The sequence below is a fragment of the Pezoporus flaviventris genome, unplaced genomic scaffold, assembly GCF_033815535.1.
Source record: "Pezoporus flaviventris isolate CSIRO_AGI_PZ_B2104156 unplaced genomic scaffold, CSIRO_AGI_Pfla_v1 ptg000096l, whole genome shotgun sequence".
NCBI classification, from domain to species: Eukaryota; Metazoa; Chordata; class Aves; order Psittaciformes; family Psittacidae; genus Pezoporus; species Pezoporus flaviventris.
The window spans coordinates 543,002-570,364 of NW_026892644.1; the positions used below are offsets into that span (position 1 = coordinate 543,002).

General features: G+C 43.3%; 1 protein-coding gene across 3 annotated transcripts in view; it reads left to right on the forward strand.

Annotated features, from left to right (window-relative positions):
• ETV6 (ETS variant transcription factor 6) overlaps positions 1–27,363 on the forward strand; it is a 134,083-nt gene that overhangs the window by 76,290 nt on the left and 30,430 nt on the right. For all 3 annotated transcript variants that reach the window (XM_061476372.1, XM_061476370.1, XM_061476371.1), the window contains one exon: positions 24,058–24,222. In XM_061476372.1, coding sequence (XP_061332356.1) covers positions 24,159–24,222 — 64 coding nt within the window. In that variant the 5' untranslated portion in view covers positions 24,058–24,158. The remainder of the gene's footprint in view (positions 1–24,057; positions 24,223–27,363) is intronic.

Below are 27,363 nucleotides of genomic sequence, written 5' to 3' on the forward strand. Positions count from 1 at the left end.
AGCAAAAGGAGTTGATGAAACAGGGAGAAGAGGATTTAATGGGACTGTAGTTGCTAATGGAGTTCCAGACAGTCCGGAATCACAAGCATTCACTAAATTATTTGAAAACCTAGTTTACAGGATATAATCTATTCCCTTTATTTTCCTACTTCACTGACATTCATTAAAAAGTTGTGTCTTTTAAATGGCATAGTAAGCTCTAACTTTCCTTTTGCCACTTAAGAAAAGTTACAGGCTGAAGTAGTTGTCAAGTTAGAACTTTAAAAGACAGTGTGTCACATTTACAGAGATACCACCGAATAATTAAACTTAGAAGGGACCTCAGGAGGTCTCCTCTCCAACCTTCTGCTAAAAGCAGGGTCAGCTACAGAGCCAGACAAGGTAGGTCTTTTAATCCTCCAAGGATGGACATTGCACTACCTCTCTGGGCAGCCTGGCCCAGTGCTTGAGTGTCCTCATGGTGAAAAAGATTTTCCAGTCCAAATCTTTTGCTCCTTTATTTTTTTTTCCCCTTAGGCAATGAAGGTAACAAATAGGTGCCGTTGGGGGGTTTCACGAATGCATAAACAGTCTAGATCTCTTACTCTCTTGGGCACTTCCAGAGGTTCCCCATGGCCCTTATCTTTATTTTGAAGCATGAAAGTGCATCTGGAAATCTTACCCAGTATCTCCTGGGCTTCATAACTTTAAGAATTTGAAAACTTTAAACTGAAATCTCTTCCCTTTCCAAAATGGTTAACTTTCTTGTGTTTATGAGCAATGATTTAGGATTTGGAGAGGCTTTGATTACAGGAGGTTGTGTCTCCTGAAATATAACCAAAGCATTTCTTTTTAAGCGCTTCTGTTAACTTTTCTAATGTTAATAATGACAAGGTAAGATCAGATCTAGGGCCATAATTACATGAAATTTGCAAAGAGAGGAAAGAGTCAGAATTCCTTTCACACCGCCTAGCACATTTCTAGGAAACTGCATCAGTGAAGTGTTTTAAGAAGGCAAAAAAAACATGTGTGTGGAATGTTAAAAACATTGCATCTGTGTGTATCAAATAGGCTTTACTTTTGAGTAACATTTAAGGTAGAAAACCTCACAAGTCAGCTCCAGTAGCATGTATTTTCGTGTCTGACAGAGGCTAATTTGGTCATGCTCCTTACCCTAACCGTAACTGCCTTTTTGTGTGTGTGTGTGTGTGTGTGTGTGTGTGTGTGTGTATGTCAGTGTTTGCTTTTGCTCTGTCCGTTTCTTGCTGTTCTTAAGAACAGATATTTGCCAAAACAAATGCATGTGAGTGATAAAAGCTAAGAGGAATGTCTGTTGGACCACAGGAAATTTCCTGTGCAGGAAGAGATCTTGGGAACTTCCTGTGGAGCAGAGCATTGTGGGTCTGTTGGCAGAAGTCCCTTTACCACAGCTGCAATTAACTAGAAGAGGGTGGAAAATAGTCAGCACTGCCTTTTGCCTTCATATAATTCAAGAGAAGAGCCTGAACTAGACACTTAAAACCCCCACTGCTGCATAAGCAAATGTTAAATCAGAGTTGTGGGTTTGCAGATGATTACTCTCATAACCAAAACACAAGCAAACAAGAATGGTGCAGAACTACAGGTCACTTTTGCTCATACTCCCATACTTTGCGCCCACCTTACAGACAACTTGGTTCACAAGGGAGTATCCCAAGGTTTGAGATTGCCAGAAAGAGACCTTTTCAAGCTTGGTCCCATATACCTGAGAATGAAATGTGTCCTTAGTCTCTGCATTTTGTACAACACTACAGCCTGGTACCTTGCAGGATTTATGGGATATTGACAGTCAGCCTGTATCCTCCAGCAGAGTTTTCCTGTGTCAGTACTGTCCCTGCACCTCCTGTGAGGCTTCCTAGCAGATACTTCCCAGGCAAGTTCAAATCTTCATAGAATCATAGAACAGTTAGGGTTGGAAAGGACCCTAAGATCATCTAGCTCCAACCCCCCTGCCATGGGCAGGGACACCTCACTCTAAACCATGTCACTCAAGGCTCTGTCCAACCTTGGCCTTGCTGAAGAAGGCGCCATAGAAAAGGCCACTGAAATGGTGCTTGAGGTCTGTGCTCCCTGCAGCCCTGTGTTAAATGTGGCATTAAGACTATTGTCCCACTTCAGAGAGGTCAAACAGCAGCTTACTGTAAAATCTGAACTTCGGTGTAATGGTCTCACCTGGTGATTTCTAAGCCTCTCAGGTAGCATAGTTCCCCTCACAGAATTTGGGTCCTGTGGCCCAGCACCCTTGCCCATGCTGCTTCAGCATTTGGGGTTCTTTCCTTACAGCTGTGTGCTTGTGCACTCTTCTTTTGTACCAAGGAACTCTTTGTTTGCTTACCGAGTGCTTCCCCACAGGAAATTTCCTGTGATGGAAAGCTCTGAGGAAGCTTCCTGCCAGCTGAGATGCTGTGGGGAGCAGATAAGGGAGGCACTGGAGCTGCAAACCGCAGCAGCTGAGGAGGGGTTGTCACCCGACGCTGCCTGCTGGAGGAGGCTGGGTGGCAGGAACAGTCAGACGCTTTCTTGAATGATGTGGAAAACCCACCACTGCTGCTGGCTGAAGTCTTTGCTAAACCGGGCACTGCAGCTTGGTGGTGTTGAGCCTGCATCCCACATAGCTGCATCCTCATGGGTCACCAGCCTATGGCTGTCCCTGGCAGTATGGAGAACCACTTTGTATCACTTACTGGGATTTGCTCTTGCAAAGAGTGGTCTGGCTGTCAAGTAACTGTTACTACGAATGGCACCCCAGGCTCTGGCAGAGACCTCTTGTCATTTTGAGCAGGGGTTATGGCTTGGCAAAACTGGAGATTGGTCATCTCCTAGGAACTGTGGCCTAGGAACTGAACTGAACCACTGTTGGAGCTGCAGCAGTGGTTCAGTGAGTCTGAGGCTAACAGTACAAAACTTACTTGGGGAAAGCACCCTGATACAAGAGAGACTTTCAGGCAAAGGCATGTGATGTCGGTGCTCATCTTATCACTTATGCAGTTAGGTGGTGGAACCTTGGGGAGCACTGAGGCTGATAAGATATCTGAAAATGACCTGCATCCTTCCACAACTGTTGCATTTAGGCTCACAGTGCCTCTATTTCCTCACATCTAATGTCAGGATGCGAGTGCTTCTTTCTACTCCCTTTGACATCTCTGCCAAGATTGGTGGTGGCTGCATGAGGAGGTAGGACTTAAGAGTTGTCAGTCTGTCAGCACAGAGGTGTGCCTGCCCCATAAAACAATACTTGGAGCTTCCCTCTCACCAAACTACCCTTTGCTCTCCACAGTGTCCCCTTCAGCTCTTCAAAACATTTCCTCTGCCCCTACAGTGCCTCAGCATTCCATACTGTCTGATGCATTATCTGTACCATACGATGATTTTTTACAATCCACCACCCAAAGTTAATGGTTCCTGGTAACATGCCTTAAATTTCCTTTTTGTTAGTATTCTTCTCCGTCTGTGATCAGTTGCCTAAATATTGCCTACACAATAGGGTTTGTTGTTTGCATGTAATTCTTCTGTGTGTCGATTTATGCCAGGAACCTATGGCACTTTTTTAATCAAAAGATGGAAAAGAGAATTATTTTCTGGACATTTTAACCTGAATGTTCCTGGTTTTCTTCAGAGCTCAGACTCTTGAATCTGGCAAAGACACTTCATTAGCTTCACCGCTTTTCTGTTTGTCATACTTCAGAAATTCAAGCTGAGATCAAATTAAATTGAACGACGAAGTCCTGAACTAACATCTTTAGGTCCACTCCCTCTAGACTAGGAAAGGCAGATGTTTTAAGCTTTTAGTTTTCAATATGGCATCATTTCAATACAACCTTTATTCCACCAGCATAACTGTTCCAGTTTAATTAATGGACCTGACTCATAAATGTGTGCAGGCTGGCCAGCTGGCCCAGCCAGTCAGTGATTGGGTTGGTGAGATTGGCCAGCTGGCTGTTACTTCTTGGCTAATAGGGGATCCCAAATTGCAAGTGCTGCTTCTAAGCTATGGGGTGAACAGGAATGAGCACTGCTTTTGGTCTCCTGGTAGGGCAGAGAAACATCTTCAGGGTTATATGTAGCCGTCCAGCCTCATCTTGTGTAACCTGCCACGGATCGAAGGCATCCATGAAAAATAGTGAGCTTTTCATGGGGTGAGTGGTTGCACCACTTGGTTTTCAGGTTTCCAGACACTTCCCATCATAAGAACTTGGTTCTGATAGTTTTGCAACTCTTGTACTTTTTAAATTCTGTGACTGATACCTTCTTTGTCAGAATAATATGTTGGTGTTGACTGCTCAAAATGTCTAGTGCCCTAAGATACAGAACAGGCTTTGAGGAAAAGAAGTTGTCTCTCCTGTGCTCTCAATACCCTTCTGCCAAGCCATGAGGATGGGAGACGAGTCAGCCTGTTCACAACCAAAAATGAGAATTCAAACTTGGGGTCTGGGAGGGAGATTCTGTAGCAAGGAGGCTGGTCAAGGATACTGGCATTGTGCACTGGCACAATTAGAAGTGGAGGGAGAAGAACATGAAGTTGAGCTAGCAGGGTGGATTTCTTAATCGTGCCCTTCCTCTACTGTCACATACATCTGCTGCACAACTTGCTGGCAAAATCAGTCACGGTTTTGGCAAGGTGTCTCATGCTCTCCTGCCAGTGTTGGTTCCTGTAACAAATGGCAGTATATTCCTGCTGCTCCCGGTTGCTCCTTTAGCAAAAAGTGGCAAAGGTCTGTAGGTTGGATCTAAAAGTGCTGGCCCTGCTGCTGACCAATGCAGGTTTCATTATGATGCCATGGGGGAATTTCTTAGGGTTTTTTTCACCACTACTGATACTTCAAAAACAAGGGGAAAAATTACACTTAATATATACATTCTGCCTTAGAGCTACTAAGGCTGTAAAAGTGAGGAAATGTCAGAATTAACGTTGCCTGTGCGTGCATTGATCCTTCAGTTGCATTAGTTTTGCATATGCATCAACATATGCAGTGTCTAGCAAAGTCCCGGGACTGCATGAATAACTTTAGGAAATACTCATAAAGAGGAAAGGGGCTAAACCTTAGTCAGGAGAGAGGATAATTGCAGGAGAAAGCTATTAAGTCTGCAGGGACTCTTGGTCTGCTCGCTGGTATCTCAGCATGAATGGTGTTTCTGCAACTCACAGGTTGTCTGTAACCACTTCAGCTTTGGTCATGACAGCTTTGCTGGAATGGTTGTCTTGAAGCATGTGAGTTTCTTCCTGGCTACATTCATTATACATGTGGGTTTGCTAGGTCAGAAGTGGTTTGTAGTAAATCACATAGGAGGCCTGTGGCTGAACTTGGGTTTTCCTGGTCCCTTGACTAGTGTCTTCCTTGCTACAAGCTTTTTCCTTTTGCAGCAGTACACAGACCTACCTTTGCTTCAATTCACATTCAGTATCCCTGTGGAAATAACTCAGCTGCTTACATGGGATAGCAGGAAAGTATTTATTATATTTTTAGCAGTCTGTGATGTAATTTAGCAGATGGAAAAAATAAGGAGGAGAGCCAGCTTTCTGCAGACCATCAGTATGTGCTCTGCAGGCTTGAGCTGGAGAACTGGTAAGCTAAACTGAGGCAGTTCAAAGGTTGCTGAACAGATACACACACTACCAAGCTGGAAGTACACTCATGAGAAGACCAGTTAAAGTGACTCAGATCAAGAATAAGCTCTTCCACTGACTGTAGTAGGTTTTGGGTTAAACCCCACTAGGTCCTAAGATGTTTGGTTTGGAGATCTGCATAGTGTGCGATGTGTTTGTAAAGTGTGTTTGTCATGCTGGGGAGGTTATACATAAACCTTAACATGTACTTGTACAAGCTAAGTGCGCTACTGAAAGTCCAGGAGAAAGCACGGTCTTGATCATTCAAGCCATGTAATTGGTTTTAATAATTTATAATTCTAATAATACACTAAGAGATCTTCTGTGATATCTTGTGTAAACATAAAGTATTGGGAAATACTGCATTATGCTACAGATTGGCTATTAAATATTTTTAGTGAAGTGAAACAGCTCAAGGCTGCAAAAAATGATCCAACTGGCAACTTAGTAAACTGAGAATTTGCACTGTTTGTAAATATAGATAGTGAAGTACAGAAGTGAAGTCATTAATAGACTTTATCAGTCAGTAAACTTTCTTGGCATTAATTTTTAATATTATAAAAGCAGCTGTCTTTGAAAGAAAATTCTTCTTAGAAGATGTCAACACTACAAATTTTTTACTGTTACTCCAAACTATTCTAAGTTGAAAAAAAAAAAAAGAGCTTTTAGCAGTGGTTATCAAACTGATTCTCCTAACAGGTATGGAAAATTTGGCTTACCCCAGAACCTGGCTTACCCCAAAACTCAAAGTAGACATTACAAGAAGTACTGTGAAACCACAGCACCAAAAAGTGGTTGCACCTTAAATGCAATAGATTAATGCCAACCTTGAAATATTACACTTTTTTCCTTTTTTATTTTTTCAATGGTTCTGACACTGTACAGTCAAATTAACTTTGTTAAGGACTCACCAGTCTCCTGAGTGCCATAACTATTTCTTTCCCCCCAAATTTACCACCTGTGGAGAGCAAGATGCTGCCTCCTGTAGCAAAAGTTATGATGTTACCCCACCATTTCTGTTTTATTTAGCTTTCATGAGCTGGGATTTGGTAAAATACCAGGAAATTACATCCTTGTAATAGCTCTGCATAGAGATTACAATCTAAGGAAACTCTCTGGACAAAAATACCATATCTCTCCTGTTTGTGTGCATTACCAAATACACTGGGGTCCTGGTTTATGATTGCAACTGAGACACTATAATTATACAGAATAATAATGCCAGGCCTATTGAATTAAATGATGAAGATCATTTGATTTCAATTAGGACAGCACCTCCTGGCCCTTCACATGAACCAGGTCCTCATTGTGTGAGCTGCTGTCATTTTGAAATAACCTGTGTTCTGGCTTTTTGTACAGGCCCACTGGTTTTTAGATACTAGGTATTTTTAAGCTGCTATGAAAAACAAGGCAAGGGCTTGTATGGTTACTGAGAACTTCAAAATGTGTCAAAATCTCAGCATAATCTTTTCCAGAAGAAAAAGCTTGGGATTAGACAGACACCCCCCACCCCCAAGTTAAAAATATGTATTTAAAAAAATCTGAACTAAGAAAAGGGCAGATTTTTACCCCTTTCTTCCCCTGGATGGCAGTTGCCTAAGTGAGAAATCCCACTAAAATCGCTGGAACTGCTTGTGTAAGTTAATGCTCACAAGAATATGGGTTAAGCAATGCAACCCTCTGTGTCTTGTTTGTTATGTCGATGTCATATGTATTTAAATTGATGCACTTTGGTATTCATCTTCCTTTCCACTGTTTATGAGGGTTGCTTTGCAATTTTACATTTATCTCAATTTTGACACTAAAAGTATGAATATCACTTATACTTTGGTTCAGAATTGCTTTTAGCTTGAAGAAATTTCAATTGTTTCTTCTGAACAAATATAATTAGGAGGCTTTCATTGAAAAGCAGAAAGAAAATCCACAGCTATTTTGACTGAATGTAAAAGAAACCTCCACAGAAAAAAACAGAATCCTTTTTGCACTAACAGCAAATATTTCTTTATTTCATGTTGTGCAAATAAGAACACTTACCAAAATGTACAAGAAATAAATCAATAAGTGTATAATAAAATGAATATTAGGATTAACTACAGATAAGGTTTTCCTGAGGCTTCTCTGGCACATGGAGAAATGCCTGAGACCTGATGAAGTGGGGAGAGAAGGAAAAAGAAGAGAAAAAATATATGCAAAGCCACTTGGGTAGAGTTATGCAAATGACCTTATCAGGGCAAGCAAAAGGCTTCTCCATTGTGTCTGCCAATTAGGAAATAGCTGCTATGGACATATTCAACTCCCTCTTCTTGAGGAGATGCAGCTTTAGCCTGTCATGTTGGCAGTCACACCATGACAGGAGATTAAAAATTATCTTCTCTTTTATGTTTTTTTTAAGGGGTTGGCAGAGATGCCAAATGAATCCTGGATGGGGCAAGCACCCTGATGGTATCCCAGTACCATTTTTTCAATTTCATATGGATTCTAGCAAACTAAGAGAGCAAAGAAACCACTAGGCTTTGACGGGGATACAGAAATAGTCCAGATTTCTTTGGGAGCACTGGTGTCTCTCCATTCTGACTCCCATTCTGAGAAGAGAAAGAAAGAAGTAACACTTCCTGCTGTTCAGCCCAACTCAGCCTGCCTGGTCCAGGTGTGCTGTTCTCTCTTTCTCTTACCTCTAATGATTAAATCCAATGTCACAGTTGATCAAGCTGAAGGGAAACACAAAAAAGCAGCATCTGATCTTATGCAGTGTTTTCCAAACACCAAAATGTGTAAGGATTCATGAAGTGTTTTGGTAATTAACACGAAAGGAAGACGTTATGTTCAAAATGAGTAACACAAACCTGATATTGTGGGAAACATTTCTCTCCCTTTTGGTGCCTTGCATACTACTCAGCGCTGCAGCTAAATTGTCAACATCACCACTGATTTCCACAGGAGGTGCAGACATACTTTTCAGGATTCAAAGTCACTGTTTTCAAAACTTTGAGCAGGCATTAACTGGTCAGTCATTTAACATTCACCTTGGTGGAATAAGTCCATGGGCAGTATGATATGTTCATAAGGATTTTTCATAGCTAGGGTTTGAGTGTGCCTGAATTGTCTGGAGGCAGCTGGAGGGTACGGTGAGATGAATGGGTTGGCTGAAGTGTTACACTCTGGATTGGGTGCACACCCTGAGGGTGCATCCAGTTTGTTAATGTTGCTTTATTCAAGTCGCTGCTTCCCAGGCTTAAAAGATAACCGTGTGAGTAGCATTACTTAAGCAAGAGGGCAAAGACTGAAAAAACAGTGGGATATTCCTGCATGTTAAAGCAGAGCAGGATGAAAAATAAGAACCCAAACAATTTGTCTTTCTCTCCTTATCCTCATAGTGAGAGAGAGAACATCCCACGTAGAAGTACAGGATTTAGTGGAGGCTGGGAAGAGTTGGCAGAAATGTGTGCACTGGAAATGCCAGGGTGCAGGACTGTGGGACCAGCCAACCCAGCAGGATGCTGCAGATTGAGGTGTTCCTCAGTACCCAACAAAACCCCTGAGCTTTGAATGTCCTTCTTGTTGTATGGAGATGCAGGCTGTGCAAAAAAATCAACTTGGGCGTTCAGAACAGTCAGTGACCTGAACTAGAGAGAGAGAGGAATTTTGATGCAGGGGAGCTGTGCTTCCTCTGTCCCAGTGAGGGTTGGCACTGCATCAGCCTGTGTGAACAATACAGTGTGGAGAGCTGAGTTCATGTATGTGTCTTTGGCAAAAACAGGAGAAAAAGAACCGTGTCTCAGGAAATGCTGGTACTTCATGTGCAGCTTTGGGCTAAGTGCTCTGCTGATGTACCCTCTGCCATGAAAATCCCTTCTCTGAACACAAAACTGAAGAGGCAGCAAGATGCTGAGATACACAGAAAGATCTAAGTGGGCATTGTCTTGGACTCTTTGGCTTTATTAATGCTTCAATCCACTCTTGGATCCCTTCTTTGTTGTTATGTTTTCAAAATACTTTTTTCTTCAAAGCTACTTCCTATATGGAGTTTTTAATGCCTCTTACTGAGAACAACCTGTTTCCCAATATCATTTCTTTAGGTTAGCAATTGTTATAATTGCTGCAAGGATGGCATTTAGCAAGGAAGGGGAGGCAGTGAAGCGACACTTGTTCTGCATGCCAGCCCTTCTCTTACACATAGAGACTCACTTCTGGGACAGACGGGGGAAAACCAGAATAACAGTGCTGTGATGGAGTTTTGTTCAGCACACACTGCTCACTCCTTGTTTTCTTTCTGATAACACCAAGGTATTTACGTGCAAACAAAAGACTCCTCTTGCCAAATAAGCCTCCTCCTCCTACCTGATTCCGTCAGCAGAGCCGCAAAAGCATGACTGTGACAGCACTAAATGAATAAGGGTGAGGTTGGGCAGACAAAAGAGATCTCCTCCTCATGCGATGTGCACACCTCGGGTACTGGGGAAAATGGAAATCTAGACAAAATTCAAAGCAAGACGTCAGCAAAACATCTTGTTGAACATTAATCATGGTGGTTTCTTCTGAGAATGAATCTTCAAGTGAAGTAATGTTTCAGGACCTACATTAACAAATTTGATTGGAGCAGGGAAGAGACAATATTGAACAGGACCAACCCAACAGTTGCCCATTCCTGCTGCTTCAGAGGAGGGTGTAAGAAAGAAATGCAACAATTTATTTAAGAGTAAACCAGCCCACAAAGAAGCCTTTACCTGAATTTCCACTGTTTGCTTATCCAGACACCTGAATAACAGGGGTGTAAATCTTTTCTGAAACGGCATCCATGCCCTCAGAAACTCTGCATGGTGTCAAACTGTGTTTTCATGAACATGCAGTATTTGAGTCCATATGCTCTATGTTTATTATCTGTCAGAGTGGTGTGAGACATCTAGAGTCTGCAGATTTTTTCAGGGCTTCATGGGAAAATTTTTGGCACTTTGCATTCCCTAATGTCATTTTGTGTGAAATTGCTGAAGAAGACTTCTCCCCCCACCCCTCAAATTGACAGTGTGCCCATGTCTGCATTTCTGTACCATGCTGTCAGTGCTAAGCCAGTTGACCCCAGTCATGTGAAAAAATCAAAACCATGTTAATAAGCAAAGCGTTTTACAGAAGTAGTTTTCCACTGGTAGCTTGTTAAGAAGAAAGGAAAGACCTGGAATGTCAACTTGCTTTGCACTGACAGCGTGTATCTATTAACTTAGTAATTTCTGTAGTGTAAGAATTAGAAAAACAGGCATGAAACAAAAAGTTAGAGCGACTTGAAAAATTAGGTTACAAGGGATCCTTTCTTCAAAACATAGTTCACTATCCTGTCCTTATGTGCATGTCTGCTTCCTACTTTCTTACTTCTCAAATTTGTCTTTCTACTTGCCCCGCTCATACAGGTGCACACTTTGATCCACAGTCTGGAAGGTTTATAATCTGTGCATTCCTGTTGCAGTCTGGATTTGGCTTGTGTGCTGTAGTTACAAAGAAACTTCCCTTCCTCTAACCTAATATCAAACAGAATTTCCAGTATTTGCTATTGCTGGTACGGTTGTCAAAAACAGCTTTCATGCGGACTTTATTTGTGACACGGTTAGCTTAACCAAAGAGAGGATATCCAGTCAAGTAGGACAGCAGATACCACAGCAAGTAGCTAAGTTCAGACAAGTCCAGGCGCATGACCAGTAGGTCCATATTGTGGATTTTTAAGAAGATGTTCCGTCTTGTGCAAGTTGGTTGTGAATCAGTCTTCCCAGGAGAGCAGAAACTTGAGATGACTTGGAGGTTATGATACAAAAGAATGAAGCTAAACTGGTTTGGACATTGTAAACCAAGCAAGTCTTGAAGCACTGGAAAAATAGAAGAGAAATTGCTACTTTATAGAGACACCTCTGTTGCTTTCCTAACTTCAACGTGATTGTGTGAGATTTTGTGGACAGAAGTGGTGTGTGAACAGATAACACCTATGAATCTGTATTTCTGCAAAGATATGTAATTTGACAAGTGTCCCTCACAGAGCTGGTTGAACTTTGCCAAAATATGGGGGATTTTAATTAGACAAGTTGATGAAAAAGTGTTCTAACTACATTTTCACAATATCCATTTAGTAAAAAGTATACGAGGATTCCAGTAGTTTCAATTGGTTCCTAGGGAGACCAGCGTTGTATGCACATCATCATGCTGTTCCCTATGATTCTATTCTATGATTCTGTGATTCCCTCTCCTGTCTATATTGCTGTGTCCTCCAGGCAGGGACTCCTCTTTATTCACTGTTTTATACTACCTGGCACAACTGCCAGCCATGCCCAAAAGCCATTAGATGTTACTAAATGTTTCTGACAGGGGATATAATTTGATTCTCTTTCACAGTACTTAAAATAAGAAAAATAAGGTTGCTACCCCTCAGCCCTTCAAAGGAGGGGGCACTGTTAGTGGGACTGAGAGGGGTAACTTTCTCACCCTTTCCTGTCGTCACAGCTCCTCAGCTGATCCCATCTCAGCTCTGGGGCTCCCAGCTGCAGCATACAATGCCCCTCTCAAGAGACAGAAATTCCCTTTCCATCAGTCCATCTGCAGTAGTTTGTTGGTGATAGCAGGCACCGCGATGGCTGTCTTTCCTGTAGGAAAGGAAGGGTGGAAAGAAGGACAGCACAAGATAGCTTCACTGACATTGAGGTTACTAGGTGTCTATACTAGCACAATAGGTTTAGAGGATATTAAGAATTGTTAATCTGCGATGGTATCAGTTACCCATTGTTACCAGTATGCAGTTTCTCTCACAGCACCTTTACCTTTGCAAGAAACCTGTAAAGCAGGATGAGACACATCCTCCTTGTGAATTATCTCATCCATTTGTTTTCCTTTTCATGAAGCTTGATCCTCTACTGGAAATGCATAGGTAAATTATTTGCCTGTATTGACATTGCAGTAATTTTTCCAGCCCTGGAAGCAAGCCTTTCTCAGTGACATCATCAAGAGTAAACTTAGGTAATACAGCAAGCCTATGCATTTTTCAGTGACATTAGATGTTCTATAACAACACTAGCTGAAGCATTTCCTCCCCTCTCTGTCATCACATCCAGCTGTTATTCCTTTTGCAATTTGCTACCTTTCTGCCAGTTGTGTTGACCTAACTGTTAGTGCAGCTCTTAATCAGCTCACAAAGATGATCTGGCAGAAACCAATGCGCATATATACATAAGTACAGATTACCTCTCTCATCAAGATCACAGAATAGCTCCTCCACCAATTGCACTGGCACATTGAAGGAGCAGGCAGAAGACAGTACAAAGTCAGCATTGCCACTGAACAGCATACTGTCTGAGCTGTGGACTGGTTTGAAGGACAGTACAGTGACTGCAGACATGCCAGCACTGAGACAGAAATCATTATCCCTTTTATTCTAATATACCCAGTTCAGGAGGGGGCATATTTCCCTCAAGCTCAGGACTCCAGCAAGACACTTGTGAAGCTGCAGAAAAGAAACTAAACGTGTGTATTTCTGAGATCCAGGGCTGTCGCAGAGAGGTAGCCATAGCTCACACAACTGTGTATCTGCCCTGCAGTCAGAGGTGAGTCGGTGTCACAGCTGCCCAGAATTTGCTGAAGCCATAGTACCCCAGTCTTCAGCATGAATTAGTCACCATGGTGTCGGGCAGGCTACGCTGAACATGCAGCGTATGTTCCTTGTCCTTGCTGTAGTTGGCACCTCAGGGAGCTAGTTCAGAGAAGCACCCCAGGGATGCCTGCAAGTGCTGCAGCCATGGCTTTGTGCAGCCTGCATAAGGCTTTGAGACACACAGCATTCTATCTCCCATGGATCTTGCCTGTTGTCCCAGTTAAGAAACTTGATTTCTGATTCTTTGGGAAATATTTTCATATGGCCCCAAACAGAAGTAATGCTTAGCTTCATAAGACTTATTATTGCAAAGAAATAATAAGTGGAAGCCAGCTGGGTTTGGGGGCCTAATATGAGAAGTTAGTGGGTGCGCTGACTAGCTTCTGAGCAAGCAGGAGTTAAACCCTGGAGAGGAAGCAATTCTCAAGCTGCAGCAAGGATAATCATGATAATTTATCATCTGATAATCAAAGAGCACACACTTAATTTGTTCTCATTATCAATGTATTTCAAGCACAAGTACTTAAGTACAAGAAGCCTTTCTGTGCACAAGTTGCACTGGAAGTGTAGAGATAAAGGTGCCCATGCAAATGCAATGCAGTTATACTTCTTCTCAACAGGTAATGTGTTTTTGTGGAGTTTGGAGTCCACCTTAGTGGCCTCCTTGTCCCCCTGGATGTAGAAAAGGACCCCCAGCATCAAGTTGTTGTAAACACTTGACCTTTCTCTAGGACATCAGTGTCTTCTTGGAGAAATGACTGACAGTTTTTAAGAGCTGCAGGGATTTAGTTCATTAAGGAGCCATCAAGAAATGAAGCTAAATCAGGAGTTTTTAATCATGTCAGAACTCTGGTTTGCAGCATCTTGGGAGTGGGAAATGTCTGCAGCATGCTAAGAGCAGGTTTTTACCTCCTCTTCTGAAGCCCAAGATGTGTTTTGGAACTGAGTACAGTGTGCAGCCTCCTGAGCTGTAATTTGCACCGTTTCCCCCAGTTATTTAATATTTAATGTCACCTGAAGGCAGGTTTTCGCATAAAGCATAGAACTCATATACTGGTGGATTGAAAAAGACTTTTATAGCTCTTCTGGATGGAGTCTGAAGGAGAATGCCGGCATAAGCAAGAGTCAGAGGTCCAGAAGTGAAATCAGTTACAGTAGATGTATGACATGCTTTTACCACATGCTGGTGGTAAAATTTTCGCTACACTGATTTGCTTAATGGTTACAGGCAAAGTAAGCCATGGCTCCAAAATCTGTGCTGCCAAAATCTGCTGCTTTTACAGTAGCAGCAAAAATGCAGCTGTAGCGTGCAAGGCTTGGAGCCCCAGCACAGAGGAAGCCAACAGATGACATCTTGCTGTCACAGCATAGGCCGTTCTGTAGCGGAGCTGGCCTCACGTTCCCTGGAAACAGCCTGGAAAACATGCTCTTTGTGTACGCGCTCTCCCCTCCCCAACTCTCACAATCACAGTTGAGGTAGGAAACAAAGTTCCAGCCAAAATTCCTCAAGGGAAAGGGACCCAACTTCTTCAGGATGTGAGCCTCTGAGAACAAAATCTCCTTGTGAGAAGAAAGCAGCTTCTTAATACAGGAGGATTACAGTGTCTTGTTTTGTTGGTGGTGGTATTTTGTTGGCATGTGAAATGGAGGTTTCAAAACTTTCCACTTGATACAGCTATACAAAAAGTACTCCCTAACCTCTCTTTTCCAGAATGGTAGAATCACCTCTAAGTTTGCAGCCACTGTAAGATGGAGGTGACGTAGCTGGTGACAGGTTAGAGTAATAAACTGCTGAAAGGAACCATTTGATTTTTTTTCAACAGCTGTATTCATTGCTGCTAGCAACTGTTTCTTTGGGTTTTCACATCTTTCTGGAGTGTTGGTTAGGCACATAAAGCTGGATCTTTGAGTTCCGTCACCAGCATTGCTGCCGCATACTGTAAGCACGGTAATAATCCAAACACCCGTCTTCACTGTACGGCAGTTAGACAGCAGGCAAGAGACTTAAGTAAAACCATATGTAGGTCAAGACTACCAAGATCAATTTATTTTTAATTGCTTACAAATTTTCAACACCCCAGCCAGGGATCAAGGTTATTTTGTGTCAAAGAAACAGCATGTATTGACAGTTCATTCTAATACAGGTTTGGGGGTTTTACTTTAAAATTACTGTTGCCAGGATGCACCAAGTAAGTGGCACAAAAAGCAGGAAGAAAAGTAGGTGTTAAGGACATAAAGATGCTCTGCGTTTGTCCAGTTGTAAAGAGGAGCAGGGTATAGTTCCTGGATTTGATCCCTCCTGTAATAGATTCAGTGTATGAGCAGATGTCCAATGACTTTGTGCCTCACATCTATAAAACAGATATAACAGTCTAATCTCTCTGCAGTTGAAAGGCACTGTACAGTGTAGATGAGTATTTCTAATATCAGCAGTGGCTGTATCCAGTTCAGGAAGACTGAAAAGAATGTTTGTTAGACCTGAACTTCGACCTGGATTAAGATAAATTGGGTTGAAACAATAAAGAGTTGCTGAGAAGAAAATGAAAGTTCTTACAATCGCCTTGACTTCTGCTTGCAAAACTGCTTGCTTCTCGCAGCATTGTCTTCTGAGCTAGCTAACCCATGCCACTGACGGTGCTCAGCTGGCTTTTGTATAGGATACAGTTTTTGCACATACAAGGGAAAAAGCAACAGAAGACGTTTCTTTCAGCTCCTTTTGGAAAGCAGTGTCTGCTTCATGGAAAACAGCCAGCAATTGGTGGAGAAGGAGTCAGGAGTGGATTAAGACTATAACTGGGAGCAGATCCAAGCCAACATTTCCCCATCCCCCTGCCAGCTGCTTGTTTTGCACAGGCCTCTGGTAGGAATCCTGTGGTCACCTGCCCTCTCTGCCTGTGGGCACAACATGAGCAAATAGAGGGGTCTGGGACCCAAGCAAGTTCTTCACTGAGTGCAGCCACCGCAGTAGTAGCTGACGCTTGCAGTGAGCTGTACAGCAGCACTGTGCTGTCCGCAGCTCACTGACTCACGGTTATGCTCTGGTCTTCTCTGAATGTGGTGCCCAGATGCAAAAACCCAGCCTTCACCCTGCCCTGGAAGCAGAGCTCTTTTCAGGCTTTTAGGGAAGGTTTTGCAGACAACATGAAAGGAAGCTGGAGCTGTTCTGTGCAGTTCTTGAAAGCTGTTGGACATGGCTCATGGAACGAGTGCCTGGAAAACAGGCTGGTCTTTTCATCACCTCTGTGGTTGCTCACTTGTTCAGCTGGTAGCTTTCCCCTTCCAGAACTTCAAACACTGGCCACTTCAGCATGCCTACCAACACCATTTATGTAGACTGGTTTGCCCCGTTCTGGGTGAATTCTCTTTTCAGGCCTCCACCTGCCTGTCAGCAGCAGGTAGACTTCTCCAGCATTGTAACATTTTCTGTGACTGATCCCAAAATGAGTCAGTTCACAGGACTACATCCCAAGGTCCACTTTTTCTGTAAGTTAGCTCCAGAGGATGCAGGGGGAAGCACAGAGGCAGTTTTGGTTGATTTTGGTTACAAGAAATGAAGCACAACTGGCCACATTAAATGACTGGGTTGCTTGAGTTTTTATTCTGACATCAAGTCAGAATAGAAACTCTAAGGACTTCAGGAATTGGTCCGCAGTGTTGAGACTTCCCTGACTGTTTCTGGGGTTGGGGTCTTAGACATAGCTAAGTAATTTTGTGTAAGAGAGTTGACTTCATTTACTGACCTGTATCTGCAAAGAAAAGGGTTTGGCTATAGAGTGAGAAAAGATACATTCTTCATGTTGAATTCTGTAGAGTGTGGCCTTTCCTCCCTCCTTCATGCTTACACAGTCTTCACATTTTGTGGGGGTTTTGTAGTGGTGACTTCATCTGCCATCATTTATCAGCAAGCTATCAGCCCAGAGAGCTAATTTAGAGTCCTGCTTGTGCATTTGATCAGCAAATGCAAACCATGTGTAATGTCAGCAGGTCAGGGGAGGTGATGGAACATGGGATTTTCACCTCAGTTCCAGAAAGGGCCATAGTTGCTTCCAGGAAGCAGAGCTTGGCACTGGGTGTGGGGAGTCGAAAAGATTTATTTCCCTGTATGAGAGCACAGAGCTTGATCATTCTAATCGAGCATTTTCCAATCAATATGTTTCTTACGGGCTTTCCAAAGGCTGCATTAGAAAAGCAATTTTATTTATTTTATGGCCCTGAAGCCCTAAGGGATTCGGATGTGTCAACTTTCCATGGTCTCTGTACAGACAGTGAGAAGGGCTGGGTCACAGGAGACTGTGCTAGCAAAGTCAGCATGAAACCCAGCCCAGTGCTGCACTAGGTTTGTCTCTGTAGACATCTACATATGCAGAGGCCCCAGAGCCAACACAGTGCATGGAGCATTACCTGCTCTTGTGCTGTACCTCTAATACCCTGCTCAACAGAGCAGCAGGAGACATGAGCCTATGCCTTTTATTTCAGATATTACTGAAAAAGCTGGTTTGCCCTCTGTTCCCAGCAGTGTAGGAAGCTTCCCAAAGCCTTGTCATTCTGATTACAGGCAGTTTCAGACCTTTCTAAAGAACACGCAAGTCTCAGTGGCATCTCTCTTCCTGCATATCACATGACTCCTCTGTTCCCTATCCACTCATTTTTTTCCTTAACAAGACCTGTAAAGGTGCCTTTTCATCTGCTGCCATCCATTTCTCTTGTACTAGTTTGTACTCACTTCCCAAATAATTTGCTCTGAGGATTAGCCAGGATTAACCTTTTCCATCTTTTCTACCTTTGCTTATCTCTGAACCTTGAAACTATAGAGTTAGGTCTGTGCCGTAGGCTGCGGCAATCCCTGCAGCCCAGCAGCAATGAATGGCCACTGCTTCCCTACTTGGGTCAAGTGGCATTCACTGGAAAGAGCAAGTGGTCAGGAACATCACTGCTCACCAGACTTCTGTCCCCTACTCGTAACAGCAAGTGCATGGACCACCAGCGATACAGAGTTTATCCTGTGGAAGGGATGTATCTTCCACATGTATCATTCCGCTAACCCAAGAAGTATCCCAGAAGTTAGTTATTTAGGCTGTCCATCTGCATGGGAATAGCTAAACACACCACAGCTCTCTGTCACACATTCCCCTCCTCTGAGGAATTAGAAGGGCCTCCTGATAAAGCAGGGTCCTTAAATCTGCTTGTCTTTACCTTCAATTACAGAGGTAGTCTTGAGGAGCTACTGACTACCCTGTGGGTGGGAGCCTGCCAGTGCTGATAGCCATGGGGGATGCACTTGCGGAAAGAGATTGCTGCAGCAACTGCAGCAGAGACAGAGTAGAATTCCTGCCTCAGGAGGACCTAAGCACCCACCTTAGGCTTTAATTTGAACCCCCTTCAGTGTGAATGGCACACAGCTATTGAGCTCAGCGCAGCCCTTCTCGGCGAGCAGCGCATCCTGGTTTGTGCTGTAAGGTTTGAGTGTGGTGTCAGAACAGGGCCCTTGGTCTGCAGCAGCAATCAATACCTCTGAACAGGGAACCAGAGAGCAGCAGAGATGGCACCGTGGGAGTATTGAACTGCAGTCATTTGAAGAAGCTGTGCAGCATTCTTGCACTTTTGAAGCATTACAGTTGTTAACTGGCCAAGCCCCATGACACCTCTTTGCATTTGGGTAGCCTGGCTTTCCAAACGAAGAGGAGGAGGACTCTTACAGTTGTCCTGGCAGAGCTTGGGAGGTTGATTTGAATCTAATCCAATTTTTCCTTCAGACCATGTTGCCTTTATACAGAGCTGAAGAGAAAAAAACAACCTCATGCCCCTGTCCAGCTTGACATTCACCATGATTTGCAGAACCGTATATTGTGCTTTATGGGTAACATGGAAGAATTTTCTTAATAACAGAAAAGAGAGCTTCATTTGCTAAAGAGCTGGTTGGTAGCAGACATTCTTCTCAACTTCTGCAGCATCATTTTCCCACTGAAGGCTACTGTCCTGTAGTCAGCTGGCCTGCCTGATGCTGCCGGTGGTGATGCATCTGTCCCTGGGTGTTTGGAACCAGCTGCTGATTTGCATGTGCTGGCCCCTTTGCCCAACTGTAGTAAGTAGTTTTTGGCGTGGGAATGAGAACAATTCTGTCTGCTCTGCAGAAAGCAGGGATAAATAAGAGGTCTGTCTGTAACCCCCTCTCGCCTCATCATCCTGCCTGCCAGGCAGCCAGGTGTAAGCATAGAGTGCCTGGCCAAAGTGGAAGAAAAAGTTAGATAAAACTTACTGTGAACGCTGTTTCCACCATGCATGCTGTCCTGTGGTTGAGTCCTCATACTGAAACTGAAACAGAACAGCAGCTCTCGGTGGGTACTGTACATTTAGCATTGGATTTGTGTCTTCAGATTGTTCCAAAATGAGTCAAGATGAAAACAGCCTACGGTACATTATACTTCATGTTTTAGATGTATCTGTTACATACACTAAATGTAGCAACTCATACTGTAAAACAAATATTCTGTCTTCCAAAGCAGCGATGCTGAGTATGAGTGCTTCACAAGATTCAAGGTTGGCTACATCTCTTCAAAAATCAAAGTTGTAACCCCACCAGAAGTTTATGGTCAGATGCAAATACCACTGGCTGTGTAGTTTTACGTGCAGAAGATTATACTAGGTGAGCAGAATACTCAGTATTTCCAACCTCAAGTTTCCTGAGGGGTTCACTGTCAAAAAGAGTGAACTCTTCAGAGACCATCAGCTTATCACCTCTTCAACAGAACAATACATTATACTGCATGCATGTGTGCATGTCTACCTGTGTAAGTGCTTGAACAAACCTAAACAAGTTGACTGGCTACTTCAAGGTGTAAATTACCCCATCAGCCCCTCTTCATTGTACTTCTTTTTGCTGGCCATAAATAGGAACAGGGTGGATTGCCTCTGCAATACAGATGGTTATCAGCTTGTGCCCTGCAGCATGAGAATTGATAGCTCTCATCATTTACAAGGTAGATAGCTCAAGAGGTGTTAGAAACAGGATTTCAGTGAGGAAAAAAGCAGCAGACATAGATAATCTATTAAAGACACTAGTGCAGGAGCCTGTTGCATTAGAAAGGTGACCACTAATTTTGCTCTCTGTTTAATGTATATGAAGCTGTCAGATCATAAACATGTCTATAAATCATTGTATTTTACTCTGCTGAAGGTGGTGCTTGGAAGCTCTCAGAAGACAGGCTAGAGAATGGACCTCTCAGAGACAGATAATGGTTTACATGGCTTTGGCTAACCTGCTTTCAGCTGTTAAGTTCAAGAAGTTTTTGCTGGTTATTTTTTGCTAGGCAGGTAGGGAGACCAGGTTGGGAATGCTTGCCAGATTTCATCCAGCAGAGCAGCAGCAGAGATGAGAGCAGAGCCAAGTCTGACTCCCAGGTCACTATTTACCCTATGAAGTCTGTGGTGATGCTAGCTACCAAGAGGGCAGACTGGGAGAAAGGCATCATCCCCCATATCTGATCCACACCTACCAAAGGTAACAAAGCCTTCACACTGATTCCAGCAGTGAGTTCAGCAGGCAAAACTATGTCCTTGTTTTGTAGCACAGCACTAATTTTCCTCACTTTATTCTGCTTGGTAAGTACCTTTGTTAGCTGAAGACAATTCTGTTAGCTTTCACAGAGAATAGAACTGGAGAGATAAAAAGAACCTATTTTCTTCCGCTATGGGCATGACAATAAAAAAGAAGATGGAGAGGGGAAAATAAGAAACAGCATCTAAAAAGAAGAATGTAAGTGGGATTAGTTTTTCTTTCATGGAGAGTACAGGAAAACATTTTCAGGACCTACTGATAGCTATGTGTGCTGTACTATAAAGTCCCTTCAGCTGCAAAGCCAACCCTCTCATGCCCTTGTTTTCACAAGCCCAACTGCTTCTTTTTAAGAAAGGGCAAAGGAGGTGGAATATCAGTTTAGTAAACGCTGTACTGCACACGAAAGAATTACTTTTTGAATGGTAGTTTCCAAAGCACTTTCAACAGCACCGGCCTCCACCCCCAGAATAGCCTCCGCCAGTAACCGAATTGGTTAGGCCTCACAAAGCAAGTGGGCATGGAGTGAAGGCAGGCAGCTAAAGAGAGGCTTTGGAAGAAATTTAACTTCACAGGAAAACAGTAGAGCCAGGAGGGAGGGAAATGGGAGAAGAGGTGATCAGGCTAGGGAAAAGCTGCGAACTTACTTTATGGCACTTTGTATCTTCCAAACACAATGTGTTTGTAAGTAAGGCTCTTGTTAGTGACAGCCAAGCTGAACTAGGTGGCCTGCTTGCTGATCCCCAGTAACTAGAAGCCAAATGGTTCTAGGTCATACTACGCTGGGGCTTTTCTCATGAGCTTCAGATGTGCTGCTGAAACCCAGCAGAGACCTGATTTGCAGTGTGAACTTTTAGGTCTGTTCCAGAGTTGCCACGTGGTAGTCCCAGTCACTGCAGCTTATTTGGCTCTTCTGGGTCTAGCGATGATCAATCCAAACCTCTCTTTGGACATATTTTTGTATTAGTTGAACGGAAGGGGAAAATACGCTGTTACCAGCACATGGGAAACATTGATCTGTGTTCGTACAGCAAATGATTTATTACGTTGTTATCTCTAAGAGAATATGCACCTCACGTGAAGTTATCATACAGCTCTGTCCATGTTGGCCTGATTTTCCCAATGATGTTTCGTTTTGTTCCTCATCTTGTGGAGTACATGTCAGAAATCAAGTTAGATTTCCATGTGCTAGTTTTAGGCAGTTTGTCACTTGCATGACATGGCAAGGTGGAAAGAAACCGTGCATGAGCATTTCAAGCACTCCTCAGATAGGCTTGTAAAATCTTTCATGTATTGTGGTCTGGCTGTATCACGTCCGACTTCTTTCTCTTTTAACTGCAGTCAGTATACATGCTGCCCAGCAGTGGCATGGGGTCTGGAGTGTGTTCTCTGCAGGAATAGCCCTGTAGTCGGTGAAAGATGGACCTCATTCTTGCATTTTAGATGGTGGTTTCCATGTATCTGAGCAGGACTACACCTCACCCCACTCCCTATAAAAAGAAAGGTCCTGCAGAAAACTCTGACCCCAATAATCAGACCCTAATTCAGGGGGGGAGAATTTAAGTCCTTCATGAGTAAATAAATAAATGCTACTTCTTGTTCCTGTGTGGCACATAATACAGTGCTTAAGGGGCAGTTGAAAGCCAATGGAAATTCTTGCTGCTGCCATGCAGACGTCTCTTCCTTAGGTCAGCTCTGACCTGTTCTCAGGCTTGATCTCAATTCCTTTTCCGACTGAGATTCAGTTCTGTATACAGCTGTGGTGCTGGGACTTTCCAAAGCTGCCGTCTGGGAATCTGGTATAGCAGCAGAATGCAATTCACTGCCTGTGACCTCTTGCTGAAACAGAAAATAGGGTTGCCTATCTATTAAAGAGGTAAAAACCAAAACAAAACAGTGGTACAACTCTCCCAGGTTTCTTTTAGTGCTTGGTAGGAGGAGGGTAATCAGATCTCAGAGAACGGTGTGCCAGGAAGGAAATTTCTTCCCATGTGCAGCATACAATCAGCCAGGTGCTGCAATATGAGGAAGGAAAGTTCGTCTTCCTCTGAAGTGTAAGGTATTAGCCCCTGCCAGAGGCTGTGTACCAGAGATCTGATCAGATACGGCAAATTTTGTGTTCCTATGCACAGTTTGAAGCTTTGTAGCAAGTCAAACAATGAGTCATCTCATGAGGGGGAAAGGAAAAGAAAGCTTTTATCTCCCAATGGATTGGAGATAATCTCTCTACCTGGGTATAAACAGCTCTTCACCCTGCTGCCTTCTGTCTCCAGGGAGGAAGCTATTTTAGATTTGTCTGGAAAACAGATATTGAATTGTCACACCTCACAGGGTGATCTGCCTGAGCCTAGTAAAGGTAGCAGGCAAAAGGTGTTTGACTTTCGTGGTACCTTGGTTGGGCCCCTGTGAGTAAACACAGTAGACTAGACTGTATATGCTGTAAGAGCTGGCTGGGAGAAATGGAGTGCCAGATTTTCTTTCTTCTCTCTGTGCCCAAACGGAGCATACCTGCTGTTTTACTATAAAATGGAACACCACTGTTCTATGGACAGAGTTACATTGTAGTATTTTATACCTATACAGGAAACACAAGCTAAAGCAGTGCTGAAGATGCCACAGCCTCAGCACTCCTGTTCCTCTCCAGTGTTGGGAATAACACCTGCTAGCACAATAGCGTCTGTAGGAGTGGTGGGCCAGTCTGAATACACCTTTCTCAACCATACCCATACTGATAACCACTTGCATAAGCAGCCCTTCTTTACAGACCCCAGCCACCTAAAAGGACATATAGGCATAGCTCTCTGGCATCTGCTGTGTGAGCTATTATTCTTCATCAATGACTTTACAAGGGGCATGAGGAGAGAGCACACCTCTGTTCTAGGAAAGGATACACACCGAGGATGGATGGGGTCAAGGACTTTGCCTCATGACTGCTCTGCACCTCAGAAGAAGCAGTGGGAAGAAAGTTCCATTTCACAGTGGAAACCTGGAATGGAATAATGTCCTAGAAGCTTTTTTCAGGATGTTGAGGTAGTTCTTGTTTCTCAGTATGTCACAGATAAACCAAGGTGCCTAAACTAATGAAATATTTCACAGTCCAGTGCTTAGAGTATTTCTGCGTGAACATGACATGCCTTTCCTGTACCTTCCCCTGAGACTTTGCAAGTTATGGTGTGGGGAGAAGGGAGGATTCATTGATGTTTGTCTGTATTCCCATGCCTTGTCTCAATTTGGTAACAAAATTGTGATCTCTTCCTGCCATAGGTTTGCAGCCTGTTTACTGGAGCAGGGATGATGTGGCACAGTGGCTCAGGTGGGCAGAGAAGGAGTTTTCCTTGAGGCCAATTGAGAGCAGCACTTTTGAGATGAACGGCAAGGCTCTGCTGCTTCTGACCAAAGAGGACTTTCGATACCGGTCTCCTCATTCAGGTAAGGATTATTTACAGAAGCTGTGATTGAAAAGAGGGAGGAAGCTGCCAAGAAATCTGGAGAGGATCAGAGCAGGAAATGGTCACATTTGTTGGTGTGGACTGGGTGAGGGGAGGGAGGACAGAAACACATTGTAGGGGGCAAGGAGGGAATGAAACCCTGATACACCTGAGTTGTAAGCAAATTTGAATGCAAATTCAAACCTAAATATCGAATCCATTTCTAGTTAAACCGCCCTGTAAAAGTCCCAGAAAGCAACCTTCTCTGGCAGCACTTTTTGACATTTGCTTTTCCCTTTAAAGGCTTATCTTTTCACAGACCCAACTACAGCAGGAAGTTAACCAAATGCTCCAGCCTCTTTAAGAAGCCCATATTAGCATTTTGCCTCACAGTTGGCTTGGCTGATGTGTTGCTAAAAGTGACTGCAAAACTCCTCCCTGGGGAACCTTTCCTCTGTTTCACAGCCCCTGTGGGCTTTACTTTACCTTATTCTCTCATCTTGTGCTGGAGTCCAGCCCAAGGCACAGCACAAACAGGTGTGTGAATCAGTCTGCTTATTGCTCAGATTATGTCTTCATTTATTCACAAAGAAGATGTAGAAATGTGTATATTGCCTGCCTGTATTTATATCCCCTGGGGTCTGTCTGCTCCAGTTTCACAGGCAGAGTAAGCTTCTGCCCTCCTTTGTCAGGGATGTTTAGCTAAATGTGATTTGTGAGCTTTTGTTTTGTGACCCTACAGGGTACTCCTCTTAAACATAAAGGCTCATAAGTCTGTCACCATAGCTGATCAGAGTTTGGACCAAGCAGTGACAGAATTGCTGTGAGGAGGTTCACTAGGTGCTGAAGTACAGCTGGTGCTGCTTGGATCCAGCTGATAAACAAGCCATGGCACTAATTCTGCACCAAGCTGCTTGGCAACTCACTGGAATGCATCCCCCCAACCATCGTCCTGCAGAATCTGCCTCACAAACTGTGGCCTATGTTTAGTGTATATAAAGTTTTATATGCATGTACTTTGAATCCAGGACTAATTTTGTATGGAAGGAAATGCCAAACATTAATGTTTATTGACAGTGTAATGCAGTAGTGAAAACTGATGCCTAGAAGCTTTGAATTGTTTCATTAGAAAATTAGCCCTGCTAAAGGCAAAAGAAGCATTGGAAGTAGGGATGTGGACAAGGATTGTAGGGGACACTTTTATGTATCTTGTCTGCAGCTCCCCTTATCATCCCAGTGCCTTGCTGCCTGCAAGTTATGCCCCTGCTCTTCCCCTTGTATGCTGTGAGGGCACTTGAAATTAGTAGGATCAAAATGTTTGTAGGCTGGAAATAGAGCGTTCCCAAAGAAGAACCTTTGGCTTGCAAAGCCACCCTTTATGCAGAAGGTTAAGCTCTTAGTTTTCTACATTTGGAATGAAATAACCAAACTAAAGACTTCCTCCTTTGCTTTTTCTCTCCTTCTTCTCTCCAGGTATTTCCCACCGATAATAAACCTTTTTGAGGACATCTGAGTCATTCTTTAAAAATCTAGATGACTGTAGATAAAGGGACATTACCTCTGTATCTCCCAGATTATTAACTCTATGTGAAATTTAAGAACTATGAAGTAATGTTTGCCATAGAGGCATTAAGTTTTTCAAGATTGTAGCTGCATAAAAGCTGTACCCTTGTCCCTCATGGCTAAACCAGGAGAACCGCATCTGCTCCCCAGAGCGGTCCTAGCAATAAAGTGGGCTCACAGCCCCACAGCTATTATCCTGTTTAGGGCTGGCCAGGGAAAGGAGGCAGCAGAGGAAGGAGAGTGAGAAATGCTTTTCACCTTCTTAACTAGCATTACTGCATCTGGCTGGTGCAGAGACATAACTGTTTTGTTAGGTAAAAAAAATAAAGATAGCCAGGTTTATGGATGTTTTCACAAGTCTGTCAGGCCGAATCAAAAGAGGTACAAATTTGCTACCTTGTTGCTTGGAGTGTTACAGCACTAGTTATGATTTTATGCCACTGTTGCATTCAAGGATGCAAATTATGTGGTAAAATCACTTTTTAGCCTTTCATGAACCAAACATGGAAAAGGTAGCTAGGTTCTCGAGGCTTTGTTTTTAAGTAGATTTTCAGGTATTGCAATCACCTTTTAAAAATGCCCTAAAGTCACTGCTGAGACAGTAAAAGCAGCCAAGATGCTAAAAATAAAGGAAGCTGAATCATGGAAAGCAGGATGGCTTTAACTGTTCAATGCTATTCACTGAACTTTCCCACAAATAGAGCACTGGGAGTTCATAGAGACAAGGGGCGAACGGCACACAGCTTTACAATTTCACAGAAACAGCTACTGAAAAAAAGAGCCCTACACTCGAGAAAACCCTCCCAGAGAATCCAAGGTTTCCCAAGCGAAACTTCACAAAGTTCTTGTTCAAGTTGTATGCTACTGCTGCAACCTGTTCCTGTGTAACGTGAGCAGGGACAAAGAGAGCAAGCAGAATTAAAAGCTGAGACTTCTAGCCCTTTGTTGTACATTTTCACTTTGAAATGTGCAACCAGTTGCATCAGACAAAACGTAGAAGTACCTAGGGTGTTACGCAGATGATGTTGGAAGGACATCAGTACAAGATGTGATACTTAAAAAGACAGAAAACAAGCAGTTCGTCCAGTTCGTCAGTTCACACAAGGTGCAGTTCCATTCACTGCAGGCATTTCCATGGAAGAGTGATACAGTAGCAACTCACAGACTGTATTCGCCTATGCAGAGCAGCAAGTCCACTGCCTTTTGTTCCTTAGTCTGCCTTATATCCTTGGTCTAATAGTGCCTCTTGAAGTGAGCTCCATACAGATTCTAGAAGCTAGAAGTAACTACCTTTGGGATCATCTGGGCTTTTCAGAAGTCCAAACCATGACACCAGGAGTGACATAGAGAAGTTCCTGAGACAGCTATGGCACTCAAGTATCTCCAGGAGTTGTCACCAGAGCAAAGGTGCTCAGGATAAGTAAATCTCACCATTCTCTTAAGTCTTTGAGTCCATCCCAAAGTAACTTCTCCAAGTGAGAGTTCTTCCTGTGGATTTCCTAGAATGGAATATCTTAGTAGCACACTGCCTGTGGCCTTGAGGCTTTACAACATCTTCTGTATCCTCCCCCCATAAAGT